At 41.9% G+C, this 24,440-nt stretch overlaps 2 protein-coding genes and 1 long non-coding RNA gene across 4 annotated transcripts; 1 reads left to right on the forward strand and 2 right to left on the reverse strand.

The window, feature by feature from the left end:
* Window positions 1–1,171: 1,171 nt before the first annotated feature.
* LOC147267610 (actin-related protein 2/3 complex subunit 4) lies at window positions 1,172–4,038 on the reverse strand. Its single transcript, XM_086200612.1, has 6 exons — window positions 3,883–4,038; window positions 3,113–3,231; window positions 2,721–2,832; window positions 2,546–2,641; window positions 1,752–1,922; window positions 1,172–1,614 (listed from the first exon to the last, which is right to left on the reverse strand). Exons 1-6 carry the CDS (start codon window positions 3,883–3,885, stop codon window positions 1,609–1,611), a joined length of 507 nt encoding a protein of 168 aa, XP_086056738.1. The 5' UTR covers window positions 3,886–4,038; the 3' UTR covers window positions 1,172–1,608.
* A 315-nt stretch (window positions 4,039–4,353) lies between these two features.
* tada3l (transcriptional adaptor 3 (NGG1 homolog, yeast)-like) lies at window positions 4,354–10,399 on the forward strand. Of its 2 annotated transcripts, none has more exons than XM_086200613.1 (9): window positions 4,354–4,507; window positions 4,846–5,093; window positions 5,767–6,014; window positions 6,136–6,241; window positions 6,362–6,497; window positions 8,092–8,195; window positions 8,302–8,408; window positions 9,721–9,912; window positions 10,004–10,399. In XM_086200613.1, exons 2-9 carry the CDS (start codon window positions 4,884–4,886, stop codon window positions 10,194–10,196), a joined length of 1,296 nt encoding a protein of 431 aa, XP_086056739.1. In that variant the 5' UTR covers window positions 4,354–4,507; window positions 4,846–4,883; the 3' UTR covers window positions 10,197–10,399. The 2 variants fall into 2 exon arrangements, with proteins under 2 accessions (XP_086056739.1, XP_086056740.1); XM_086200614.1 differs by lacking the exon at window positions 4,354–4,507 and adding an exon at window positions 4,529–4,654.
* Window positions 10,400–15,004: 4,605 nt separating this feature from the next.
* LOC147267612 (uncharacterized) lies at window positions 15,005–20,543 on the reverse strand. The gene is made up of 3 exons (XR_015112263.1): window positions 20,294–20,543; window positions 18,554–18,579; window positions 15,005–15,025 (listed from the first exon to the last, which is right to left on the reverse strand). It is a non-coding gene; the product is annotated as an uncharacterized LOC147267612 (long non-coding RNA).
* Between the last annotated feature and the right edge of the window lie 3,897 nt (window positions 20,544–24,440).

Here is a 24,440-nt window from a genome sequence, read left to right on the forward strand (position 1 = left end):
AAGCCTGTAGATAGTAAATCCGCATTAAGCAGTAAATATGAAGCAATGCTATATTTCATAAGCAGGCCAAATTGTCTGTAAATTACGGTAACAGGAAGTAACACAGCAGTGGTGCAAGTGTTAGCTGTTGTGCAAGGTATGACTTACTCAAGGACATGAAACCAATAACCTTCTGATGACCACGTGAGTGCCACACTGCCTCCTTAAACATAAACATAAAGCAGCTGAGGTGCTTCTCTGCATTGGCTCCCTGTCAAATTTAGAACAGAATTCAAAATTCTCCTTCTAACACACAAAGTCCTCAACAGTCAGGCCCCTTCATATTTGACAGAGCTCATAGTCCCCTATTATCCAGCTAGAACCCTTCGCTCCCAGGATGCAGGGTTACTTGTGGTTCCTAGAGATCTATAAGTAGAATGGGAGCCAGAGCCTTCAGCTATCAGGCTCCCCTCCTGTGGAACTGTCTCTCAGTTTCGGTCCAGGATGCAGACACGGTCTCGACCTTTAAGAGCAGACTAAAGACCTTCCTTTTTGATCAGGCTCATAGTTAAAGCTGCTTAGGCTGGCCCTTAGATATGCTGCTATAGGGTTAGACTGCCGGGGGATCTCCCATGGTGCACTGGGCTTCTCTCTACTCCTCTCTGTCCTCCTATATGTCATACATAAATCATACTCATACATATTACTAACTCTTCTTCTCCGGAGCCTTCGGGCTCCCCTCATCCCAGATCCCAGGTGCTGCTAAAGGAGGCTGCAGACCTGAAGAGGCTCAAGCTGCCACCCGTAGCTCCACCTGCTCACGTCCCCGTCTGTCCATCAGTCTCTTCCCTTCTGCATATCTGTCTTCCTCTATTATCTATACCTGTCTCAGCCCCACTCTCCTGCTCTCTTTCCCCCCAACCGGTCAAAGCAGAAGGCCGTCCCCATTGAGCCTGGGTCTGCTCGACGTTCCTGCCTGTTAAAAGGAAGGTTTTCATCAACGCTGTTGCAGGATGTGATTGCTCATGGAGAATTGTTGGGTGTAGATTCATTGAAGGAGTGTGGTACTCGACCTGCTCTACTTGTAAAGTGTCATGAGATAACTTTTGTTGTGATTTGGCACCATACAGATAAAACTGACTTGACAAGAGAAGACATCATTCACAGATTGAGGTAATAATAACAAGCAAATATATAAACAAAGGACTTTTATTTATACATGGTTTTGGTGGCTACATTGCAGACAGTTCTTAATGCACACTTATTTCCTCAAATTTGCCTCCAGAACAGGAACAAATATGAAATCACAGACTCACATACACTGAATACAAATGCCTAGCTATTTTATTTGCAAGTTTGTCTCTGTGCCCCTGTATTCATGGATATCAACTGGATTAATACTTCAAGGACCCGCCTTTGTTTGGGCATTTGTTCTCAGTGGCAGAAAGATGAAACTGGTAAATATTTCATTATATACAGGCATTGATACTCATGAGCACAGGGAGATACTAGAGACAGGGTGACACCTCCAGGTTGGTCATGTTGCTGTTGTCATCTCTCTGATTGGCTGTTTACTCGTACAGCTTTGAAGCTTCACCCACCATGGTTGGGATGGAGCATGGGATGACATCAGAACTGAGGAGAGAGCATCAAAATGTGGTCTGTTAGAATTTCTGCCTTTTACCACACTCATTAAAACAAAACCAAAAATTACACAAATGAATCAGCTTTGAACATCAAAACTGATATGACCCATCCATAAGTCTCCTCACATTTTTTAGGAATTCCTCTGCAACAATACGGGCCCTTGCATTAACAGACAGTTTCATCTCACTGATCTCCTTGTCGATCTCCTCCATGAAATGGATGACAAAGTCCACCAGCTTGTGTTTGTACATCTGCTCCGTGTGGAAGTTGGTGATCAAGAAGCTAATATCATATCCCTGCATCACAAAGTGAGAAAGAGGAAGAAGAATCACAGAGTAAATCATGATACACCCCAGCCTTGATATTTATCCCACAAGGACACCATCTTAATATTTAGCCAACCATAATGACAGTTAATCATAATTCAGCCTACAATAATGACAGTATCAAAACATTTAGCCCACGATAGCCGCATTATCGCAATATTTGGTCCATATAAACAATAGCATCATGAAATTTAGCCCATGAATGTGATAGTATCAGGATTAAGCAATATACAAAAAAGTACACAGTCTCAGCTTATAGTCTCTTTAATACACACACACACAAACACAATAATTACTTGACAAAATTTCACATAAAACTGGCAATGGGAAAATCTGTTGATAATACCAGCTGTTTTGACAAAAAATATAAACTGATATTTGTTCCAGGTTTGACCATGATACACTGAACTATTAATATTTGACCCCACCCCTAGTGAGAAAGGAATTAACCAGACAAAAAAAACAGGCCATGACAAAGGTCGGAGTTCCTCATTTTTTTCAATTTTTGGTCGTCCCATCAAACTGAACAGTGTTGAATTAATGTCACTTTTTTAAGTTAACCCCAGTCACCCTTTCTCTACTCTGATGCTTACCTCTACAGGTTTCCTCCTCAGAATGAAGAAGTTCTCTGCTCTCATCATCATGAAGCGCATGAACTTGTGGCAGAGGATCTTTTCAATCTCATCAGCCTGCCGTTAATCAGGGCACACATGTTACTTACACACAGATGAGAGAATATCATAAATGTGATTAAAACTTTTTAATAACCTGTTTGACAGCAATGCTGACTCTGACTGAGTTGATGGATCCTTCAATCAGAACCTTCTCCTTGTCATTACGGCTAATCACCACAGGCTGAAGTAGCAGCTCTTTACTGCTCCTGTAACCACAAAAAAATCCATCATTGCTGTACCAACACACAAAGGTGTTTAGGATGCAACTCCCTGAAGTTATCATAACTTATGGAAAATCTCTGCTCCACTCACTGACAAACAGGCTGCAGCACATCCCGGCTGGCCAACATAATTGCCTTGCCCATGCTTGTGCTACCCCCCCCCCCCCCCTTTCATAGACTTGCTTATGCAAGTTGTCACATGTTCAAACTGTTCTACAAAAAACAGCACGGCAAGAAGAGAGGGAGGCATGGTGGTGGGACATACCTGACCTCCACCTCCGGCTTGTTGTGACGCTCCACCACCTGAGAGGAGAAGTTCTCCAGACAGAGAGCCGCCTGCAGGGTGGCCCTCACAGCGTTTAGATAGGGGCGAAGAGTCGCTGTCTGGAGAACAGACGAACAATAAGCCTTCAAACTCAATAAAATATGCTTGGGTGTGATGGTGGAATCAAGGAACACGGAAGATATACTGCTCTCAAGACAAATATGGAGGCTAAGATTTTTAGATGTGTCAGTGTCAGCCTGAGGGGTCCATTTTGAACAGGAAACTACACGGAATATTGTGGCAACTAATACAACTAATATTCAAGTTATTTCAGTTTAAAGTCATATAAATATTAATATCATTATAAACAAAACATGAGTAAACACCATTCTGCTGCACGTTCAATGATTTGCATGCATTGGCGTTACTGGGTGTGAAGCCTACAGGTGATCGCAGGTATTTTAGCATCTACTTAAATCACTCTGTCTACACTATTTGTATTAATAACTTTATCACTGTCAAATAAGGGTGTTGGAGAAATACCGGTCACAGTAACGCTGAAAAGAAATAAGAGCAGGGTAGCTCGGTCACGTCAATGCCTGTGACTTATCGAGGATGCCCCCGTACTCATTTCACTGTAACCGATCGGAAGCCCCGTTTCGTAGAAATACGCAATAAGCCAGCTAGCATGATTTAATGTGTAGTCAAAGCTAGATGAGGTAGAAGACTACATCAATTAGTTAAATGTACATTTTTAGCAGCAGACTTACCATTTTCCTGGCGTAAAAGACGGAAGTTCCTCAGCCACGCCTGAGACTCTGCTTCCGTAAATCCAACATACTCTAGTGGAGCTAAAGTGTGCTCGTTTTTGTAAAAAACTGTCCCACGAAACGTATAAGCATCTATTTGCAATGAGCACTCCGCCCAGTGTGAGTATATTTTTAATGAATCGAGCATACCCTACGACGCGTCCATTCCATGTGTGAGCGGGACATGTGTCATACATTACCCAATCTCACATCATTCATTGTATCATTTGCAATCAATTTCTTATTGCTCGTGTGCAGTGATATTCACATATTTTTATGGTCCTTTTCAGCTCTAGAACTGCAAGTTAAGCAGTAGTACATATATATTTTTCCGAAGCATGATACCAAGGTGGTTTGTTCCGACCATACCACAGTAATTATAGTCACTTATTTAAAGCCTTTCTTGCTCGTTACCATAAACCATGTTCTTTATTATACCATCATCAACTGTTCAATTGTAGTACTATACAGCCATGATTTTCGAAACTAATAATAATATTAAAGGTGGGTACAAGTTAATGGGACTCAAACTTGTGCCCCATCTAATGGTAATGGTTTGTCCCATCATGGACTCTCTTCGCTGACGGTAAATATCGCTCCTCCGAAACCTTAACGTTGTAATTCTTAGCCTTTTGTCAATATTATTATCCCACTAGGCTAGTGAGATGTTTGTTAGTGCAAGCCTGAAATTAAACCGTCAATCAGCGATTTTTTTCTCTCTCAATTTTCACTGGTAGGGCCCCGCGAGCTACCGATGTATGAAACAGCCCTGCCTGCCTCTGTGTGTGTGTGTGTGTGTGTGTGTGTGTGTGTGTGTGTTATATGTGATGTACAATACGACATAAGGAAGGTTACACACTCCGGGAAAGTGTTTTGTTTTAAATAAAATGTGACACTGTGTTTTGTTTTGTTTTTCTTTATCAGTTGCCTCAGGTACAGTCAGGTCCCTGCTACCCGGCATCATGAGCGAGCTAAAGGATTGCCCCCCTCTAAAGTACTACGACTTTAAGCCTGTAGAGCATGTCAAGGTGTGCCCCCGCTACACTGCTGTGCTGGGCCGCTCAGAGGATGATGGGATCGGCATTGAAGAGCTGGACACCCTTCAACTGGAGCTGGAGACGCTTTTATCCTCAGCCAGCCGCCGCCTCCGAGCCCTGGAGGAGCAGAGACAGGTCGGTGGAACCTCCCTCAGTCTGCTTGTCCATGTTTGTCGAACCCGAGTGAATTGTCAAAAGGTTTTATCCGATTCTGTTTTTGTGTAGGGTTGGGTTCATGATACATGGATCACAATATGACCTTTATTTTTTATGATACTGATATTATGATGCTCTACATAGTTTACTGAAAATTTCAAAATACAGGCGGGGATACAGCTGTTGTCCCATAATATACACACCAAATGACATTCATAACTCAGTCAAAAATATGTCATATAAAAATTGTTCTAATTTATGAGAAAGATATTTGCAAATCTTGACACATTGAACACACCAAATGTAGCTGCAATGATATTGTATTGAAAAATGAAGTGCACACAATCCTTGAAATTTATCTGCCATATATTGTATGTGTATGGGATACATTTTATAATGATATACTGCAATATGATGTCAATGCTTGGGTTGGAATGATGATACACTATCATTGATGCAGTGAAATAAATTGCTATAAATTTCAGTATTGGTTTTATTTCTCAGCCCTATCTTTGCCTTAGCTGTTGTATTGCTTCCAAGTTGAAGGTGTAGGAATGCTCTCTCGCCACTTTGAGACCATGATGTTTCAATAATGCCATGGCTGACATGCTCTCCTCTCTTGTTGGTGTCTTGTTGTCTCTACTATACCCAGATTCTCACAGACTGGCAAGACAAGAAGGGAGACAAGCGTTTTCTGAAGTTGGGCAAGGACCCAGACCCTGCTGCGTCATCTCGTCACAAACCAAAGAAGCAAAAAATAGATGGCAAGGGTGGCCATGGGCCAGGCACTGGTCCTGGCAGACCAAAATCCAAAAACCTGCAACCTAAAGTCCAAGAGTATGAATTTACGGACGATCCACAAGACATTCCCCGCACCCCTAAAAATGATGCTCCCAACAGGTCAGCAGCAAAATCACTTCCTTATACCTCTTTAATTTGGCTCATTGCACTAACAAATAACCAGGTCAAATAAAAATGCTTTTATTCAGCCAAACATATTTGTGTTTGTGTGTCTTTTCAGATTCTGGGCTTCAGTTGAGCCATACTGTGCAGATATAACAAATGAAGAGATTCGATTGCTGGAGGAACTTCTGAAACCACCAGAGGATGAAACAGAGTACTTCAAAGTAGGACTTTCTACCCTCTGTCCAGAACCCTACTGCTTTTATTGTTTTAAGTCAGGTGTAAGATATAGAATGTGTTCATTTTGATAGAAGAGTTTGTGGTTGTGGTTGTTCTCCTTGTAGATCCCAGCATTGGGGAAACACTACTCTCAGCGGTGGGCTCAAGAGGATCTCCTGGAGGAGCAGAGAGAAGGAGCACGAGCAAACGACAAGAAGAAGAGTATCATGGGAGGGCCACTGTCTGAACTGGATGCGAAAGGTAATGGGGCTGTGCAAGCTGTGCTATTTCTGACACTAGCGTTTGCATTAAAAAAAAACAAACATACTTTTTGTTAAATCATGGTGGTTTTTGTCCTCATTGTTTGGCAGCCATTGTTGTAAATGAATCTAATGGGGTAAGGTGCTTGTTTAATTAATGTGCTAGGGTTTCAGTCAATGAAATAGTTGTTAATGTTACTTGACTTGCTAACTTAGCTACCAAATATGGGGGACTCGTCGAGGGACTTGAGTCAGACTTAAGTTGCCAGATTGAGGACTTGTGACTTGCTTGACTAACAGTGATAAAAGACTCGACTTGACTCTGACTTCCTATTCATGACTTTAGACTTGCATGCAATGACTTGACAAGCCATCGCTTTTTTGGTTAATATGTGAATTATCCATCCATCCATTTTCTACCATTTATTCTGTTAAGAGTCGCAGGGGGGCTGGAGCCTATCCCAGCTGCCTTCAGGTGAGAGGCAGGGTTCACCCTGGACAGGTCACCAGTCCATTGCAGGGCCAACACTTATAGACAGAAAACCATTCACACTCACAGTCACACCGACGGTCAATTTAGAGTATCAATCAGCCTCGTCCCCAATTGCATGTCTTTGGACTGTTGGAGGAAGCTGGAGTACCAGAGAGAACCCACGCAGGCACAGGGAGAACATGGAGACTCCACACAGAAAGATCGTGTGATGGAGCCAGGGCTCAAACCCGGACCTCGAACCACTGCACCACCGTACCTCCAATATGTGAATTATTGAAAATATTATTTTTTTCAAATGGATGTTTCCTGTTGCATGTGGGCTAACCTGACAACCGGTAATCTAACCAAGTGACACACGCATCCCCCCAGTGGTTGTAGAGTGGTCGGACTGGAGTTTTGGAAGATGGAAGGTACAGCTGGTTCTGTGGTTCCCAGAATCATAAAATTTGGCTTCAAAGAATATTCGTCTGAAAACAAAAAAAGAGTAGCTGTTTGCAGGGTCTGCAGGGGCAAAATTTTGGACACCTGCACCACAACGCCAAATTTTATTCATCATTTCAGGCTTCACAAGGAGAAGTAAGTCATGCGAGATCTCACTAGTTCATTCTTTTAACCTGATGTTATCTAATGTCCCATCTCTCTCACACACACACAGCACTCTCTCTCTCACACTCTCACACACACATTCACAAATACAAGGCCTAATTCCACTGTTTCTATTTCTCTCTCTGAGGCTTTGAAGGAGTAATGGACACAGAAGTCATTCTTGTTCAAGTTCACTGTTTAATGCAATGTTTTTTTGCAACATATTGAAATATTTGTTACAAATAAAAGTTCTGCACTTTAAGACGGTTGTCTTCCAGCTCATTATAATTTTGTGAATTGACTTGTGACTTACTTGACCAAAGCTTATGTCTTGACTCAACTTGACTCGACACTCACAAAAATGACTTGAGACTTGCTTGAGACTTGAGGGTTGAGACTTGTGACTTACTCCCACCTCTGTGAGGTACGAAAGCTAGCATCATATAATGAAATCAATCATGGGCTAGCCTAGCCCTGTTGGACACCATTACCACCATGATGTATCCATTTGCTCTAGATGTGGACTCATTGCTGAAAAAATCAGAGTCCCAGCATGAGTCTCCAGAGGACGGCTGTCCCTTCGGTCCTCTCACTCAGCGTCTGCTACAGGCTCTTGTAGAGGTGAGATAAAGCTCAAATGATGAAATCCAGCTGAATTGTTAATGCTAAAATATTGTGAAAACTTCAAAAGCCGAAAAGTGATGTCTTTTCTTTGTGCTGCGTGCAGGAGAACATTATATCCCCTATGGAGGATTCTCCAATCCCAGATATTTCAGGAAAGGACACTAATGATGGCGCTGGGACGTCTCCTCGAAGCCAAGGAAAAGCTTTTAGGTATTTGTAGAGTGCATCCGGAAATAGGATGATAGGGGTGGGTTGCACCTGTGTGAATATCCAGTATGAATAATGCATTTTTTACATGTACAAGTGTCATGGGGTTAAAATGTGTGTGTGCACATTTTGGGTCCGCTTCACAGACATGGCTCTTCTCTGCTCTCTGCCTGGATTGTTGTGTGCAGGAACAAGGGCTTGCTGCATAGGCATAGCAGAACCCTCACCTTGGCTCTTACTCCTATAAAATAATAGTATAGGAATTATTTAGGAGATTCCCTTAAGTTTATTTTTGTATTTTTGTCAGGATTCACGCATTCCCTACCATCACAACTAAACTCCCTAAGGTCGGGCACACACTGTACGATTGGCCCATTCCTGACATGATTTGTGAGCCGTGCGTCTCACTTTGAAGTCTGCCTTATCTTTGGTTTCACCAGGCTGCATTTACCAAGGAGTATACAGGATGCAGGAGGTCTGATCCTGTCCCAGTAAGCTCCTCCTAACTGGTCATCTGATGTTGAAATGAATTTCGGACTTCTCCGAAATTTTGATCGGCTGTCGCCATGACCTTGCACAGTGGAAGCAGAGCAATGAGCCATTCCATAAACATCCATGCCTTTGTCTCATTGCGTCAAGTTGCAGACATTATTGGAATGTGCTGTAGTGACACATGGACTGAAATTAAGGAGGCCAGTTTTATCGGGCTTTGAAAATGTCACGCATCCCAGTTCAATGTGTCTTCTTTAGACACAGATGAATATTCATAGCTAATGAAACAGCAACATTTAGGAAATTGCACAGTTCATCCCCAGGTTAACGTGTAGAAAACGTTAAACATAATAGGGTCTTCGCCCCGGAGTACCTCCGGGCTCAGGCCTTAAATATAGGATTGTTATGCCTTGACATTGCTGTTTCAAATTCCATGACTTTCAGCGTTTCATATGAGAGTATAAACCCTGAGCTTAATAGTTCTTCACCTGACGGGCTCTAAAGGCCAATAACAATTTATGAATATCCTGTATCTTTGCCAAGATCTGGTCTTAGCTGTATGAGGAAATTCTTAGAAAATGCCGCATAATAAGAGAGAAGTGGAGGGGGGATCTGGACTCAAATGCTGACCCTGTTCTTGGCCACAGTATCATTTTGTGAGTTAGGTTCATTTTTGCTTTTTGGTGCTCTGAAGGTGCCAGTTCTTTGAAATGCATCAGCACTAGCCTGATCTGATGAGCTTGTCAGAGTGCCACACTTCTCTGTTGGCAACATCAACACAATAATGTTCATATAAGGGATGAAGATCTCTCTGCCCCCTCAGTGTTCCTCACACACGCTCCCTGGAGGCACGCATCAAAGAGGAGTTAGTGGCCCAGGGGCTGCTGGACTCTGAGGAGAGACCTGGACCAGGAGGAGACTCTGAGGATGAAGTCCTAGCAGAGCTTCAGAAGAGACAGGCTGAGCTCAAAGCCCTAACTGCTCATAACAGAGCCCGCAAGCAGGAGCTTCTCAGGTGAGATGTTGTGTGCCAGGAAGTAAACTGGTTTCATCGTCCATGATAAGCTTTGTTGATGTTAACCTTTTCGTTTGTTTCTGCCTTTCAGGTTGGCAAAGGAAGAGATGCGCAAACAGGAGCTGAGGCAAAGAGTCAGGGTGTCTGATAATGAGGTGATGGAGGGATTCCGGCGAATCATGGCCGCCAGGCAGAAGAAACGCACTCCAACCAAGAAGGAGAAGGACCAGGCCTGGAAAGCTCTGAAGGAGCGAGAAAGCATCCTCAAGCTTCTGGATGGATAGATAGAGTGACAGTTGTGAAGTTGTTTTTATGTTATGCACAATGGAAAATGTTTTTCATGGTAATTATATCTGAAATTCTCTCATTTTGTCAGTTGAATTTTTATTTTTATGTAAAATTGTTTATGGTTGTAATGTTTTGAAAACAATGCACATCAATGTTTGAATAAATCAGTACCAATGTTGTATGGGATGTATGATACTGATATGAAGTCTATTCTTCTCTCTGGTTCACGGGATCTGAACTTGCTATTGAGGCTGCAAAATGAATCCACCAATCACAATATGACCCTCTGCAATTTTCAAATCACAGGACAGTGCAATATTTCTTAAGGGTTAATTGCGTGTCAAAATATAATTTTCAGGGAAATGCTATACATCCTGTCTACATGTCATCTATAGACAAGAGTTCAAATTATTAGAGAGTCCCATAAAAATACAACATAACCGCTTGTGAGAATAATGTAAAAATTAAGATCCCCGCTAATACTGAAGATTATATTGCAATCACAATATTTGTCAAAATAATAATCATTTTTCATTTATTTAAATCATGCATCCCCAGTTGCTATTGATTCAAGTCTACCACCATGTACAAGTCAAGAGATGAGGGGGCAGCATCAGGGAGGCACATGGGAGAGCATACACAAACCTGCGGCTCCTTGTCTGCTGTGTCTTGACATAAACAATAAACCCACCTCTCTCAGTAAGCAACTGGTCATGTGACCACAGGGGAAAGCTTGTCCAGCACATATCTGCTTTATCTGCAAAAGCTTTTGAGATCAAATTGATTTATTTTGTTATTTCATTTTCATTATCATCTTGTCCTTGAATAAGTAGAAATATTTATCTACAGGCAAGTTTCTCACATGAAATATTTTGCATGATTAAACACTTGAGTATTAACATTATAAAAATATAAGAATCGGCTTAGCTCCCTTTGAGTGGTACAAGATGTATTATCAGTTCTGCTGAAGGTGGATCCAGCTTGGACAATGTTACAGTTTCATGCACAGGGACACCTGATTGGTCTTGAGTGACCATGGGATGATTTATGGTCCTTAAAATGAAAATTTTCAGTGGTTTCAGATTTACGAATCATTCCTGATTTTATATTTTTGGTGAAATGTTTAATAGTTTGAACATTTGTCAAATTAAACCATATCATGACTTTGGAATGGAAATCAGTATTTGGTGAAGCTTTTAACTCAGAGAAATCTAAAATGTTGCTAGATAGGTTGGAAACCACTGGTTTTAATGAAGTGATGCATTTCAAAATTGGTTAATGTGTAAAATCTAAAACTAAAGAGTGACAGAAACAGTCAAGTAATGTAGAAGAATAAAATTACAATATTTGCTTGATAAATGGCTTCATAGCTGTTCTAGTGAGTTTAGACTGTCAACAACTATTTGACATATGTGGTCTCCAGAGAACACCTACTTTAGTTTCCTTCCCACCACCATGAGGCTCCTTGAAATTATATTTTTAGCATTTTACTTTAAATTCAAATTTTATTTACATTTCTATATGAATTATTCTATTGAAAAAAAAATTATAACATTTTCTACTGCGGGGGCACAGTGGTGCAGTGGTTAGCATTGTCTCCTCACAGCAAGAAGGTTCCGGATTTGAGTCCCAGCTCAGGCATGGGATCTTTCTGTGAGGAGTTTGCATGTTCTCCCTGTACATGCGAGGGTTCCCTCTGGATACTCCAGCTTCTTCCCACAGTCCAAAGACATGCAAATGAGGACTAGGCTAACTGGATACTTTAAATTGACGGGAGGGGTGGCTGTGAGTGTGAAGTGTGAGTCTGTCTACACTGTATGTGTTGGCCCTGTGATGGACTCGTGACCCATCCAGGGTGAACCCCGCCTCTCGCCCGAAAGCCGCTGGGATAGGCTCCAGCCCTGCCCCCCCTCATGACCCTTAACAGGATAAGTGGAAGAGAATAGATGGCTGTATGGATTTTCTACGGCTTATCTTGTTAAGGGTTGTGGGGGACTGGAGCCTATCCCAGCTGCCTTCAAAGCTGGAGTGCCACAGAGAACCCGCACAGGCACAGGGAGAACATACAAACTCCACACATAAAGATCCCGTGACCAAGGCGGGGCTCAAACCCTGAACCTTCTTGCTGTGAGGTGACAGTGCTAACCACTGCACCACGTGCCACCTTACTTGGAACACGATTTCTAAAAAGATAAAACTTCCACATAAAATAACAGACCTGAAATATGCAAATCACAACATTCATTTTTTTTAACTTAATGACTAATGTAATTATGAGCATTGCTCATCCCTATTTGAAAGACTTGTAAATGTTACATAAAAGGCATTCAAAAGAAATCAGGCATATGAGCTACTATTTCATATATATATGTGTGTGTGTGTATGTTTATTAGTCATTTAAATGTTTAAATGATAATGATAGATTAAATGTTATCGTAATATCATTCTTAATAGTAATTTCAGTCAATTTCATGCAAAGCGTGTTTCAGCTCCTTGAGAAGTTGTCTATAAATGAAATAATACAATCTTACATACATACACATACAGTCCAGACACAAGCTCAAACATGGTCTGTTTTGTTTTCCTGCCTAAGGGGGAAGACTTCCCTGAAGCAACACTAGGTGGCAGTCATTTTCTATTTAAGAGCAGGACTGCAATATCTACCTCACTTGTCATCTGAGCAACGTTTCTAAACAGCCAATTATTAATGGGTTTTTTGTTTTACCCTTGTTGTAAAGTGGAAACCCCTGAACCCTGAAGTAAAACCCTGACCCCCCCTAACTCCACTCCAACCTCCCCCAGGCTTTCTATCCAACTTTGCTGTAACCTGTACACCATTGGTAAATAATTATGAGATACATAAATTAACCCTTAACAAAAAGATGTTAACTGTTGTTAATGTACACTTCCTGTACTGTGTTTCCTTTCAAAACATACATTCTTTATTTCTTGGCCTTTTAAATCTCAATGTTTTCCCTCTCCCAATCCATGTAATCCATGCTCAGACAGCACAGCTTTTTCCTCAGTGAAACATCGGTTAAAATCTAAGGTTCCTCTTCTTACTGATCAAAAGTAATGGTGCTATAGATTTGAGTCAGATGTTTACATAGAGGCTTTACTTAAAGGTCGTCAAACAAACAAAAATCAAGCGTTTTTGTCATTCAGTTGTCTATGTTGTATAGAACTAGCAAGTGTAAATGAACAAAATCCACATGAATACAGTCACACCTTCCTTACACAATGGTAGAAAACATAAAAACAGAACTCATGTTCAGTGTCCTTGAACGCTGCTCTGTGCTCACAGCCAAATTGCAGGATCCAACAATAGCCCAATCATCATTCAACCACCCCCACAGTTTAGTCCTTCACGTAAATTCATAATGCCATGAACCCATGTCTATGAAAGCTTTTAATAACATGCAGTCCTATTGAGTTGTCCTCGCAGTTGAATGAGGGGCTGCCCCTCGAGGCTGGGTGTAGCGCCCAAGGCTTTTGTTGTGTTTGTTGTCATTAGACCTCAACTGAAGGGCAGGTGGGTTTTGTGTCGATACACTGCACATACATGCTCAATGATGCTCGTCTGCTGTTTGCACATCCTGTATTGAGGGCTCGTCAGACTCCCTTTGACACACAGCACAGGTGGTGTTTCCCTGAGGCTGTGTGGGATCTGAGGTTCAGCTTCAGCTCTCTCTGCTCTCCATGTGAAATTCATCTAAGAGGTGAGCATCTTCACTCGACTCTGTCACGGCCTGTAAACCTTTATGGGTATTTGAAGAAGAGGGCTCTTGGTAAATAACTAAACTTGAGGTATTCTAATTCAAGATGTCCATCTTTTTGTAAATCTCCTTTTGAGAGGACAAATATAGTGGAAACGTGTGTTTGTGTGTATGTGTGTGTGTCTGTGTATGTGTGTCCACATGTGTCCAAACATACTCATCTCATACCACGTCCCTATAATACCCTGATCCTGATAGGCGGGGGGGGGGGGCTTTCTGTCCATTGGTGCTTTGTTTTGCCGTTTTGTGTGTAACTTTCTCTGGGGCTTTCCTCCCACTCCACCTCCATCTCTGCGTTCCTGAGCTTGAGCTGAACATGAACAGAGAGAGGCACACACACACACACACACACACACACACACACACACACACACACACACACACACACACACACGCACACACAAATGGGAGACACATGGAGGAAAGGGATTTGATACATCACTGTTGATGATTTGTCCTAGTGCTTTGTCAGCTTTCAAGCTAATAACATTTATAGAAAGTGTGTGTGTGTGTGTGTGTGTGTGTGTGTGTGTGTGTGTTTGTGTGTGTGTGTGTGTACGTGTGCGTGTGTGTGTAAGTGAGATAGAGATACAGACAGAGGTTGAGACAGCTGTTGAGGCCAGCGAGTCCGTGAGAAGAGCCTCTGTCCAGCAAGGCCACGCCTTGGCTCCTCTCCTTCACAGAGAACTGTTGTCTTCTTCAGTGCTTCTTCCACTATTCTGATGTCATAGTTTGAGCTTCTCTGGAGCACTACTGTTGCTGTTGTAGTGGTAAAATATGAGTAACCTTTTAGCCTGACACACAAAAACATTTAAGGGGCAAGGAGAGACAATACTAACAAAAAATCATGCTCACCTTTTTGCTCACCTCTCTTTGAATTCTATTTGCATTTCATTTGCATGGCAGTTGATGCTTTTCTTGTGTGACTACTGAATTTGGCAGCTCTTATGCAAATTCGACTTTGTGTCACTCAGCACCACCTGTCTGGGCTCTTCTCACTGTTGAGGTGAAGGAAAAGACTCTTGGGTCCCTGTTTCCACATGTCCTGCCTTCAGGATGTTTTGTAAAACACAAGCACACAAAGCTACAGTAAATTCAGGCAAGACTTGTCTATTGGGGCGATATTAGTGAAAGTTATAATGCAGCACTTTTACATAGAAATGAACATCCCCTATATTCAAGCCCATGCTAAATGAGCTCATCGCCACCATAAATGTGTGTGGATCATTTCAACTTGATAGTTCCAGCCTCAGTCAGAATGCATCCTATTGCTTCTGCTCAGAAAAACTACAAATCATCTGCATTAGGGATGTGGGTTTTCTATTAAGTCTTGTGGTGTTAGGATGGCTAACACACAGACACATGCAAGACTAGCAATCAAAGATGTGGCAATCATAAAAAAATCTGAATGGAAATAAAAATGGTAAGTATAAAGTTGTTACAGCAGGTTTAACGATACAAAGTTCAAAATATGCATCAAATAAATAGATGGTAACCGGACTAATGACATAACCATGTGATTAGAGTTATTCATAACAATTCTCACTGCTATAAAAAATATATATATAAAAAAAGAGACAAAAGATTAGGTAAAAAGCAAACTGAAGTGATGCACTAATATGTTCTGAGGTCTAGCTTTGAGGTGGGACCTGTAATAGAAATAGAAAGTCTTTATTTTCATTGTATCAGTACAACAAAAACAGATTTTGGGTAAATGTTTTCATTTCTCTTAATACATCGAAGACCTTGGCTTAGCAACCAGGTCATAGACAAGTATCAACCCATTGACCTTGGTGATCCAGTGACTTTCATCAAGTATCACCAACATGTCACCTCATTTAGCCCAATGCACCATTCTGTTAGCGCAAAGCTGTTGGGAAAGTTGTTGACTCATATGAGGAGAGACATGTGGTCATGATCATGGTTATTGTAAGCTGTTAATATTTGACGAGATCACGAAAAAAGAACTGAAGGCAACTGAGGGTTTGGTTATATGCCAGTTTGACAACACCAGCTAAAATGTGTCATTAATACTCAGAAGCTCAGTTTTCTGCCCATTTTTACTCAAGGATTTTATGAGTCCTTGTTTGTAACAGCTCAAGTCCTGCAAAGTCAGTGACTGTCTCCCAGCTGAAGGGTAAGATTTTTCACCTCTGAAGTGAGTCTCCTGTTAGACTTCGGTTTGCCAGAATCACCAAGCAATAAGAGCGATAAGAAAGTGGTAGGCGGATAAGAACGCATGGCGTTAGATGTCATTGGCAGTAAAATGCTTTGCCAATGAGATAAGGCCATATATATGTATGGCCTTATCTTACATATATATTTTTATTTTTTTCAAATGAATAATCGCAGCAGGAAGGATGGGTAGAGATGGGCCACCCTCCCCATGGAATTGAATGCCCCTTTCCTGGTACTTCCGCTGAGCTGGAGGGTGGCAGGCCAGGGGGGACATCACAGTGGATAACAGTCATTGAGTGGTGAAGGAGACAGTGAAAAACACTTCTCTCACCACCCACCACTTCTCTGTCATCCCCCCCTCTCCTGTCTCGTCCTCTTTCCATCTCTCTTTCCTTTTTCCTCTGCTCTGTTATTATCACCCAGATCATTATTAGGCTCACTCTCCCCTTGCTGCGATGGAGAGGAGTGCTGGCCGCCCACAAGGTTTGGTGAGAGATTTCTAACAGCAGCAGCACAGAAAAAAGGAGGAGGGAGTGGGGGTGAAGACAAGAGGCCCAATAAAGTCCCATCTAAATATAGACAGCAGGGCCTTTCTCCCCTTCTCCTTATAAAGAGCTGCTGGTGAATCCGGGTGGATGATCCTCCTCAAGAGCTGATCACTCCTGCCAGAACTGGGAACGTAATTGTTGGTGCATGGAAACACACAAACACAGTGTTGTTTTATATGAGAGAGAGAGAGAGAGAGAGAGAGAGAGAGAGAGAGAGAGAGAGAGAGAGAGAGAGAGAGAGAGAGGCAGGGGGGGCTTGGTAAATTTGTTTTTTTTGTTTTTTACAGAGAGTAAATTGTGTTCAGTGGAACTTTCTAAAATAGGAGAAACTACAGGAAACTTCCAAAAGAAATGATAGGAGCTGTAAATGATGGGGGAGGTTCCTGGCCAAAGAATCCAAGAGATTAAGATACAGATGAATATCTGGCCAAGAATATGTCAGAGGAGGGATTATATAGCCACTTTGAATTTATGTCAACCCAATCACCATCCTTTGTCAAGCGATGCTGTTTTTTGGCTCTCATACTGTCTCACTAGTTTAATCTCATCTCACTTTAGGTCTTTATGTTACTCAGAAATAAGCACTATCCTGGCCCCCTTCTGAGAGACACTTTCTTGCTGAGTTAGTCAAGAACATCAATGTCATTCTCATATCTACACGCTTGTAAATGCAACATGGAGGTTAGCTTTGCACTGTATGGACTAGAAAAGGAAGGTTCTCCTTTGGCTTTGTCCAATGATGAATGAATATTTTTTTTCCAAATCCATACACATTAGTAGGGTGCAAAACCCACAGGGGTGTTAACAAAACATTGCTAATATTGCTGTGTCACTTTAAATTGCAAAGTCAAAACAGAAGCCATGTGAGAGTTGTCATCGGTTCATTCGTCAGAAATCCTGTTGGTTTTGAGGGAGGATAAAGGACTGCTATTATTCTTCCAGGATATTGCGAATTATTCAAAATTAACCAGCAGCTCCAGGTAACTCTTGGGTGAGTGTTTCACAGCCAACAGCTGGCTGACAGCAGCTAAAATAGTTTAGCTAACACATCATCGGCTCAGACAGCAGGCAACAGTGGCTGGTTTGATCCAAGAATACATGATGTGTCCTGCACGTGGGTCAGATCAAGGTTGGATCATGTTCATACCACAGACAAACCACACCAGAGTCTGTTTGTAACCAGAATGAGACCACCTCCTTAGAGAAGATGCGGTCCAGCTATTTTGATCTGCATCTGCATTTGATTCTTGTACCCCCCCCCCCCAAAAATAAACTGCACAAGAGAATAAATGGACCACAGTTGAATTCAAATGGAAGAAACAAGACAGGTGTGGAAATGCCCTTCCATTCAGCTTGTTGATGTACTGTACCATGTGGAGGCCAATTACAACAGTTTCTTGTTCTTGTTGTAAGTATTAAACATGGAAGCCTCACCATGGTGATGCCATTTAATTAAAACTAACAATCTTAAAAGTAAACCATCACCAAATTCTCAAAATGTTTGCTATCAAATTTGAGATGGACTTTGTTGACCCCTACAAAGAATTTTGTACTGTTACAAGGTGGCGCAATGACGATTTTGATTGACACGATTTTGATCGTCACAGCACATGCAAATGCTCAAATGTCACTATCATTTGTCATTTTTACTTTATTCCAAAAATGAAAATATTCCAGCTAAGCTGTTTACATGGAAAGGAAAATGATTACTCCACAACTAATCTTGTTAACATGCAGCCACACAAATTCTGACTCGTCAGGCTTGTTTGAAAGAGTAAGGGCAAAACTGAAGTTCGCTACTGTTATTTCCTTGCTGTCTGTTTTAAAAGTGTTCGACACTATGAGACTTACCATCAAAATTTCTCCAAATGTGCGTTCTGAAAGAAAAGAAAGTGATTTTAAGCACTACCCTGCTGTTAGTTTGTAATGACACATTTCATGATGAAGAAGACATTGAATACATGTCAGGGATTTAAATAACAGTTATAGTGCTTGTCATGGTAGCATTAAGCAAGCACATTTACACATCTGGCTATTAACAGTTATTGTAAAATATATATCCTGAATATGGTATATGTATGCATGACCAAAGAATGCTCCTAAAACCCTTCTGACAGTTACAGTACATATGCCTTAATGCTCTTAATCGGCAAATTAAAAAATTAGTTAAAGGCCATGATCCAACCAGAATATTCTGTGTCTATGACTTTTATCAAATTTTGAATAATATCATGTAATAGTAGTGGGGTATAAGAGTGAATGTAAACAAAGTGACTGCATTTGCAAACATGATTTGTATCTGACAAAGAGTTGAAGCATGTCTGCTCAAAAGTGAGGACACCTGATTTATAAATGATCAGGCTTCACGCAGGTCAATTGCAGCAAATGAACACATTTAGCAGCTGTTTCATTCACGTGAGTGACTAATGCCCAAGAACTACTCACTGTTGCTGTCAGTTGCATGTGCACCAATCAGTTGTTATGTTGTGTGACCATTGTGTGTGTGAGATCAGCAGCTGCTCCCCCATCCCCCAACCTTTCATTAAACAGTGTAATGGTTACCACAGACCACAGATAGATGAGTCTCAACAGGAGACACAGAAACATGTGATTTACAGGACAGATATTCACACACACACACACACACACACACACACACACACACACACACACACACACACACACAAGGTCATTTTCACAGCTGTCGTCCTTTGCCAGCAGTGACAGCAAGGTTCAGAAGTCAAATGGGGAACAACCGGCCTGTGTGTGTGTGTGTGTGTGTGTGTGTGTGTATCCTCTTTTACACCTGTTGCCTGCTGTCCCCCGCGGTGTGTGTTGGAACACCAATACACTTCAAAGTGGTTTAATTGTGGCTCTCTGAGGCGAGAGAGCGTGTAGCAAGGGCGTGCTCCGTGAGCATCAGTGTTACATAAGAGCTTCTCTTCCACAGCTTCACAGTGTGGTTTGATAGAGTCAATGTCAAACTCTACATGAGAGCAAAAATGGGCATAATTTATGTATGACCACTATGTGTACAGCTACTAAAGTGATTCAATGTGTGTGTGTGTGTGTGTGTGTGTGTGTGTGTGTGTGTGTGTGTGTGTGTGTGTGTGTCAGTTTGTGGTCATGAAAACTCCAATGAGAAAGGAAGCTCAGCTGTCAGTCGTTGTCAGGCGCTACCCTCCTCCTCCCCCACCACCACCCCTGTCCCTGTGCTAATCCTGTTGTAGTCCCCCCCTTCCTTTACTCGCTTCCTACTGCTTTCTGCCCCCCCCCACCACACACACACACACACACACACACACACACACACACACACACACACACACACAAGAGGTTGGCCATATTGGAGGTTGACGTGGAGGCGCTGCTTGTTTGTGTGAGCATGTTGCCCAGAGATAAGGAAATGTGGCAGTGAGCCAACACCCCCCAACCCCCCACCTCCCTTAGGCTGCACACACAATGAACACACACAGCAAACAAGTGTTAGAACCATTACTGCAGGAGGTCAAGGCCATTATTGTGATGTTTATGATATAAAAGGACGCTGACCTTTCTTCACCTTTTGATGTTTGATGTATCACCACTTACCTTCTCACCTCTTATCTGTCCTCTGGTGCCCACATTCTGTCTCAACCCTTGTGCGGTGTTACCCACACCACAGTAACTGTTCTCAGTGACGTTTGGAGGCTTGAGAACATGTATGTGTGAATGCTGACACTGCCAGACTGGTGTAGCCTGATGTGAAAGGGACAAGAGGAGACAATGTGAGGCTGGAACCGTCTGTGACCCTTCAGCTCTGTCTTCCCCTGGAGAGGAGGAAGGGGGTGTTTGCATGTGATTACAGTGCACCTCTTCCCCTACCTATGCAAGGCCATTTTAGGTAACCCTACACAGCTGAAGACCTAGATGATCACCTGTGACATGACTAGAACTCACACCAGAGGTTGTAAAGTCATTGGTTGCAAGTCCCTAGGAAGTTTTTTCACTCAGGAGTCCCTTGTTAACCCTAGAACACTAATGTTAAAATCAGTAACATCGTCACAAACGTTGGGTATATTTTGCCCGATATTATATTCTTGCTAAAATGTGCTTTATCAAAATATATTAAAGAACATCACTGTATGCCAAATTGAAGTTCTCCTTTAATTTCTCAATATGCAATGTCACATAAAATGAAAAAAGGTAACATGGGGGACTCGATTAAAATGACATGGCAAGAATAGTGTGGGTGAAAATCACCCAATGTGAGTGTTCTAGGGTTAAGACAGGCCAGTCTCAAGTCAAGTTCCAAATCATGCTCCTTGTTTAGGCCAGCAAGGCATGAGTCAGGCCCACAGTCAAGACAGGTAAGTCTCAAGCAAGTCACAAGTTTTACTGCTTTATTTACGAGAGTAATTTGTATTTTAAACCCTACAGAGTAATACTTAGTAATACCTATCATACATTTATAAAAATCCAGAATAGTTAATCAGAGCAATGTTTGTTAAAAAATTCTTAACACTGAGAAGCAGCTCATACTTCTACTACTTCTTTTGAATGCCTTTTATGTAAGATTTACAAGTCTTTCAAATAGGGATGAGCAATACTCACAATTATATTAGTCACTAAGTTAAAAGTTGTGATTTGCATATTTCAAGTCTGTTATTTCTATAGTTATAATTTTTGGAAGTGTGTTCCAAGTTAGGCAACATGGTGGTGCAGTGGTTAGCACTTTAGCCTCACAGCAAGAAGGTTCTGGGTTTCGAGTCCCGGCTTGAGCATAGGATTTATGTGGAGTTTGCATGTTCTCCCTGTGCCTGTGTGGGTTCTCTCCAGGTACTCCGGTTTCCTCCCACAGTCCAAAGACATGCAAGAAGGGTCTAGGTTGATCAGGTTGTCTAAATTGTCTGTACGTGTGGCTGTGAGAGCAAATGGTTGTCAGTCTATGTGTGCTGGCCCTGCGATGGACTGGTGACCCCTCCAGGGTGAACCCCGCCTCTCGCCTGAAGGCAGCTGGGATAGGCTCCAGTCCCGTCCCTCCCTGCAACCCTCAACAGGATAAGTGGTAGAAAATGGATGGATGGATGTTCCAAGTTAACTGCTTCAGAGAAGAATCCATCAGTCTGAAGTAACTCCTATAGCAACTCAGTCATGGAAGTGCTGATTGTTGAAGTTCACAAAAGGAATTTTTTGTTGACATTTTGGTCAAATTCAAAATTAAGTCACATGTCAGTAGTTATGAATTCAATGGCAAAATCTTTTTTCTTCAATTTTGTACAGTAGAACCTGAAGTAGCCAAAGTCTTTGACCCACATTTACACCGATGCACATTGCAGCTACTGTATTATATTGCTTCACTTGTAAATCTCTGCTTTAGCCAATGCTTTGTCTACTCCCTCTTCACACCCATTTATGTTATCAAACACCCACCCTGTCCTGTATGAAGCTCACCACGTCATCACCAACTCCAGTCAAAGTGCCAGAAGATCCTAGAGGTGAGAGTGGCATGTTGCTGATAGGATACTGACCTGCTATTTCTGTTGGAAACAGTCACACTGATGCACTGCAGAGAGTATGTGATGGGTTTTGGGGGTCTGTGGTTTATTCTGCATGCCTGGGTAAATATAGCAGTCTATAGAGGCAAGTGACACTCCACAGGCCCAGACAGATGTAGATGGGGACTGAACTCAAAGTGGGATTTAGAGACAGGGCAGTCAGGCATAAGATGTCTGGCTTGAGTTTATTTGCCAATGTAACAAGGGGTCATTCAAATGAATGGACTGTCTGGCTAAACTATCTATCATTCAAAAGGCTATACAAAATAATGAGCTCAAATTTACAGAGATGCAAGGAAATCTCAAGCATACATGTGTTTTCCAAGTGGTATAAATAATTTTGCTTACCAAATTTATAATATATGTAATTATGTTTGTGGTGTAAATCTGTTTTTTTCAAATGCATGAAATATATTTTATAGAGAAATTATTACAATGGGGCAGCACGGTGGTGCAGTCGTTAGCGCTGTCGCCTCACAGCAAGAAGGTTCCAGGTTCGAGTCACAGCTCAGGCACAGCATCTTTCTGTGTGGAGTTTGCATGTTCTCCCTGTGCCTGCGTGGGTTCTCTCTGGTACTCTGGCTTCCTCCCACAGTCCAAAGACATGCAATTGGGGACTAGGCTGATTGGATTCTCTAAATTGACCGTAGGTATGAATGTGAGTGTGAATGGTTGTCTGTCTATATGTGTTGGCCCTGTGATGGACTGGCGACCTTTAATAATTATTCATCATGTGAGGTTGATAATTAGGAATGTATATTTGATCCAAAATTAGGTCAGAATACATAATTTATGTAATACTAGTTCAGGCCAACTCAGTGATAATCTAGATGTTATCAGACAACTAGAGATTATATTGAACAAGCGACTCATGGGGTGTCTTTGCATGGTTGTGATTAACATTTGGCAGAGACCTGATAAGGTGGGTCTGTTTTTGTGACAGTTCTGAGGAATCCCTTGACGTCAGAGTTACACGACGGAGTGAGAAGCGTGGAGAGAGTGAGATTTGACTGGACATATTTGGCACGTGCCTGTGAAAGAGAGAGGCCTCATGGTGACTTAGCATAATGAGGTCTGCTGGGCCGATGTGGGCCCCAGCTCACACCCAGCTTTGATACTGCTCCTCTCTGAGTTAGCCCCTAAGGAACATGGGGGAAAGATTGACAATGGGAAGGCCAGTGGGAGAAGAGAGTAGAGATGGGACCACATAATATAAAAGCGTGGGCAAGATGTTAAGAAGAGAAAAATAGAGGTGACAGGAAGGTTGAGTAAATACATGAGAGCCAATGCAGAGAGCTTGAAATAAACTGAGTCCAGCAAACATTCTTCTGTTGACAGTTTTTAAACAGACCCAAAGCCCCCCCCCACCACACACACACACACACACACACACACACACACACACCACACACACACACACACACACACACACACACACTTTTAATTTGCTGTGAAGCCAAGACTTCACAAATACAGCTCTTGGACACAGACACTGAAAACCACACCTCCGTTAAATCTGTGATAAAGGGAGAGCAATTAATGTATACATAAAAGCTAATGTACTCCTCATGAAGAATACAATCAACCTCAGCATTCAGCTATGTGGTTTCCAAAATCAAAGAAAATAATAGCTGGATGATGTCATCTGGGTTATTGGAGCTTGGGTTCAGAAAATGGACATTAGTCTGTAGACCAAATACCAGCTAAATGATTGACATTCCCATCAATACTGATATTAATAATGTGCATCCTTGTTATATGGTTAACTACATTTGAGCATATTTTTTATGAAAACAATGTTTGCATTAATGTGGAGAGGGCAGGCTTGTTTTTTTTGCAAACAACCAAATCCAATGTAAAAGAAAATGCCATTTTTCACCATGGTAAATGGATCTTCCTCAAAATGTTATGGGTTCTTCCTTGCCCATGCTACACCAAGTTCAATAATATTTAGCCTCATAATGTTTCAATTGTTTCAATCAGAGCAAAATAATTGAACTCAAGGCTGTGTTGTAAATCAGTACCGGGAAGATAAACAGAAAATAAAAGACAAAAGATGTTTGTCTCCAGCAGTTCACCAGTGTTCTGTTCTCTAGGATTGAGAGAGATTTAGAAGTGACACATCTTCTAGAGAAGCTGATGTAAGCAAGAACATTCAGACACAGCTGGGGAGCAAGAGCTCGCTGAGCTTGTTTAGTAGA

This window comes from Aulostomus chinensis, chromosome 3 (genome assembly GCF_037954235.1).
Source record: "Aulostomus chinensis isolate RoL2024-O1b breed Wild chromosome 3, RoL_Achi_v1.0, whole genome shotgun sequence".
NCBI lineage: Eukaryota > Metazoa > Chordata > Actinopteri > Syngnathiformes > Aulostomidae > Aulostomus > Aulostomus chinensis.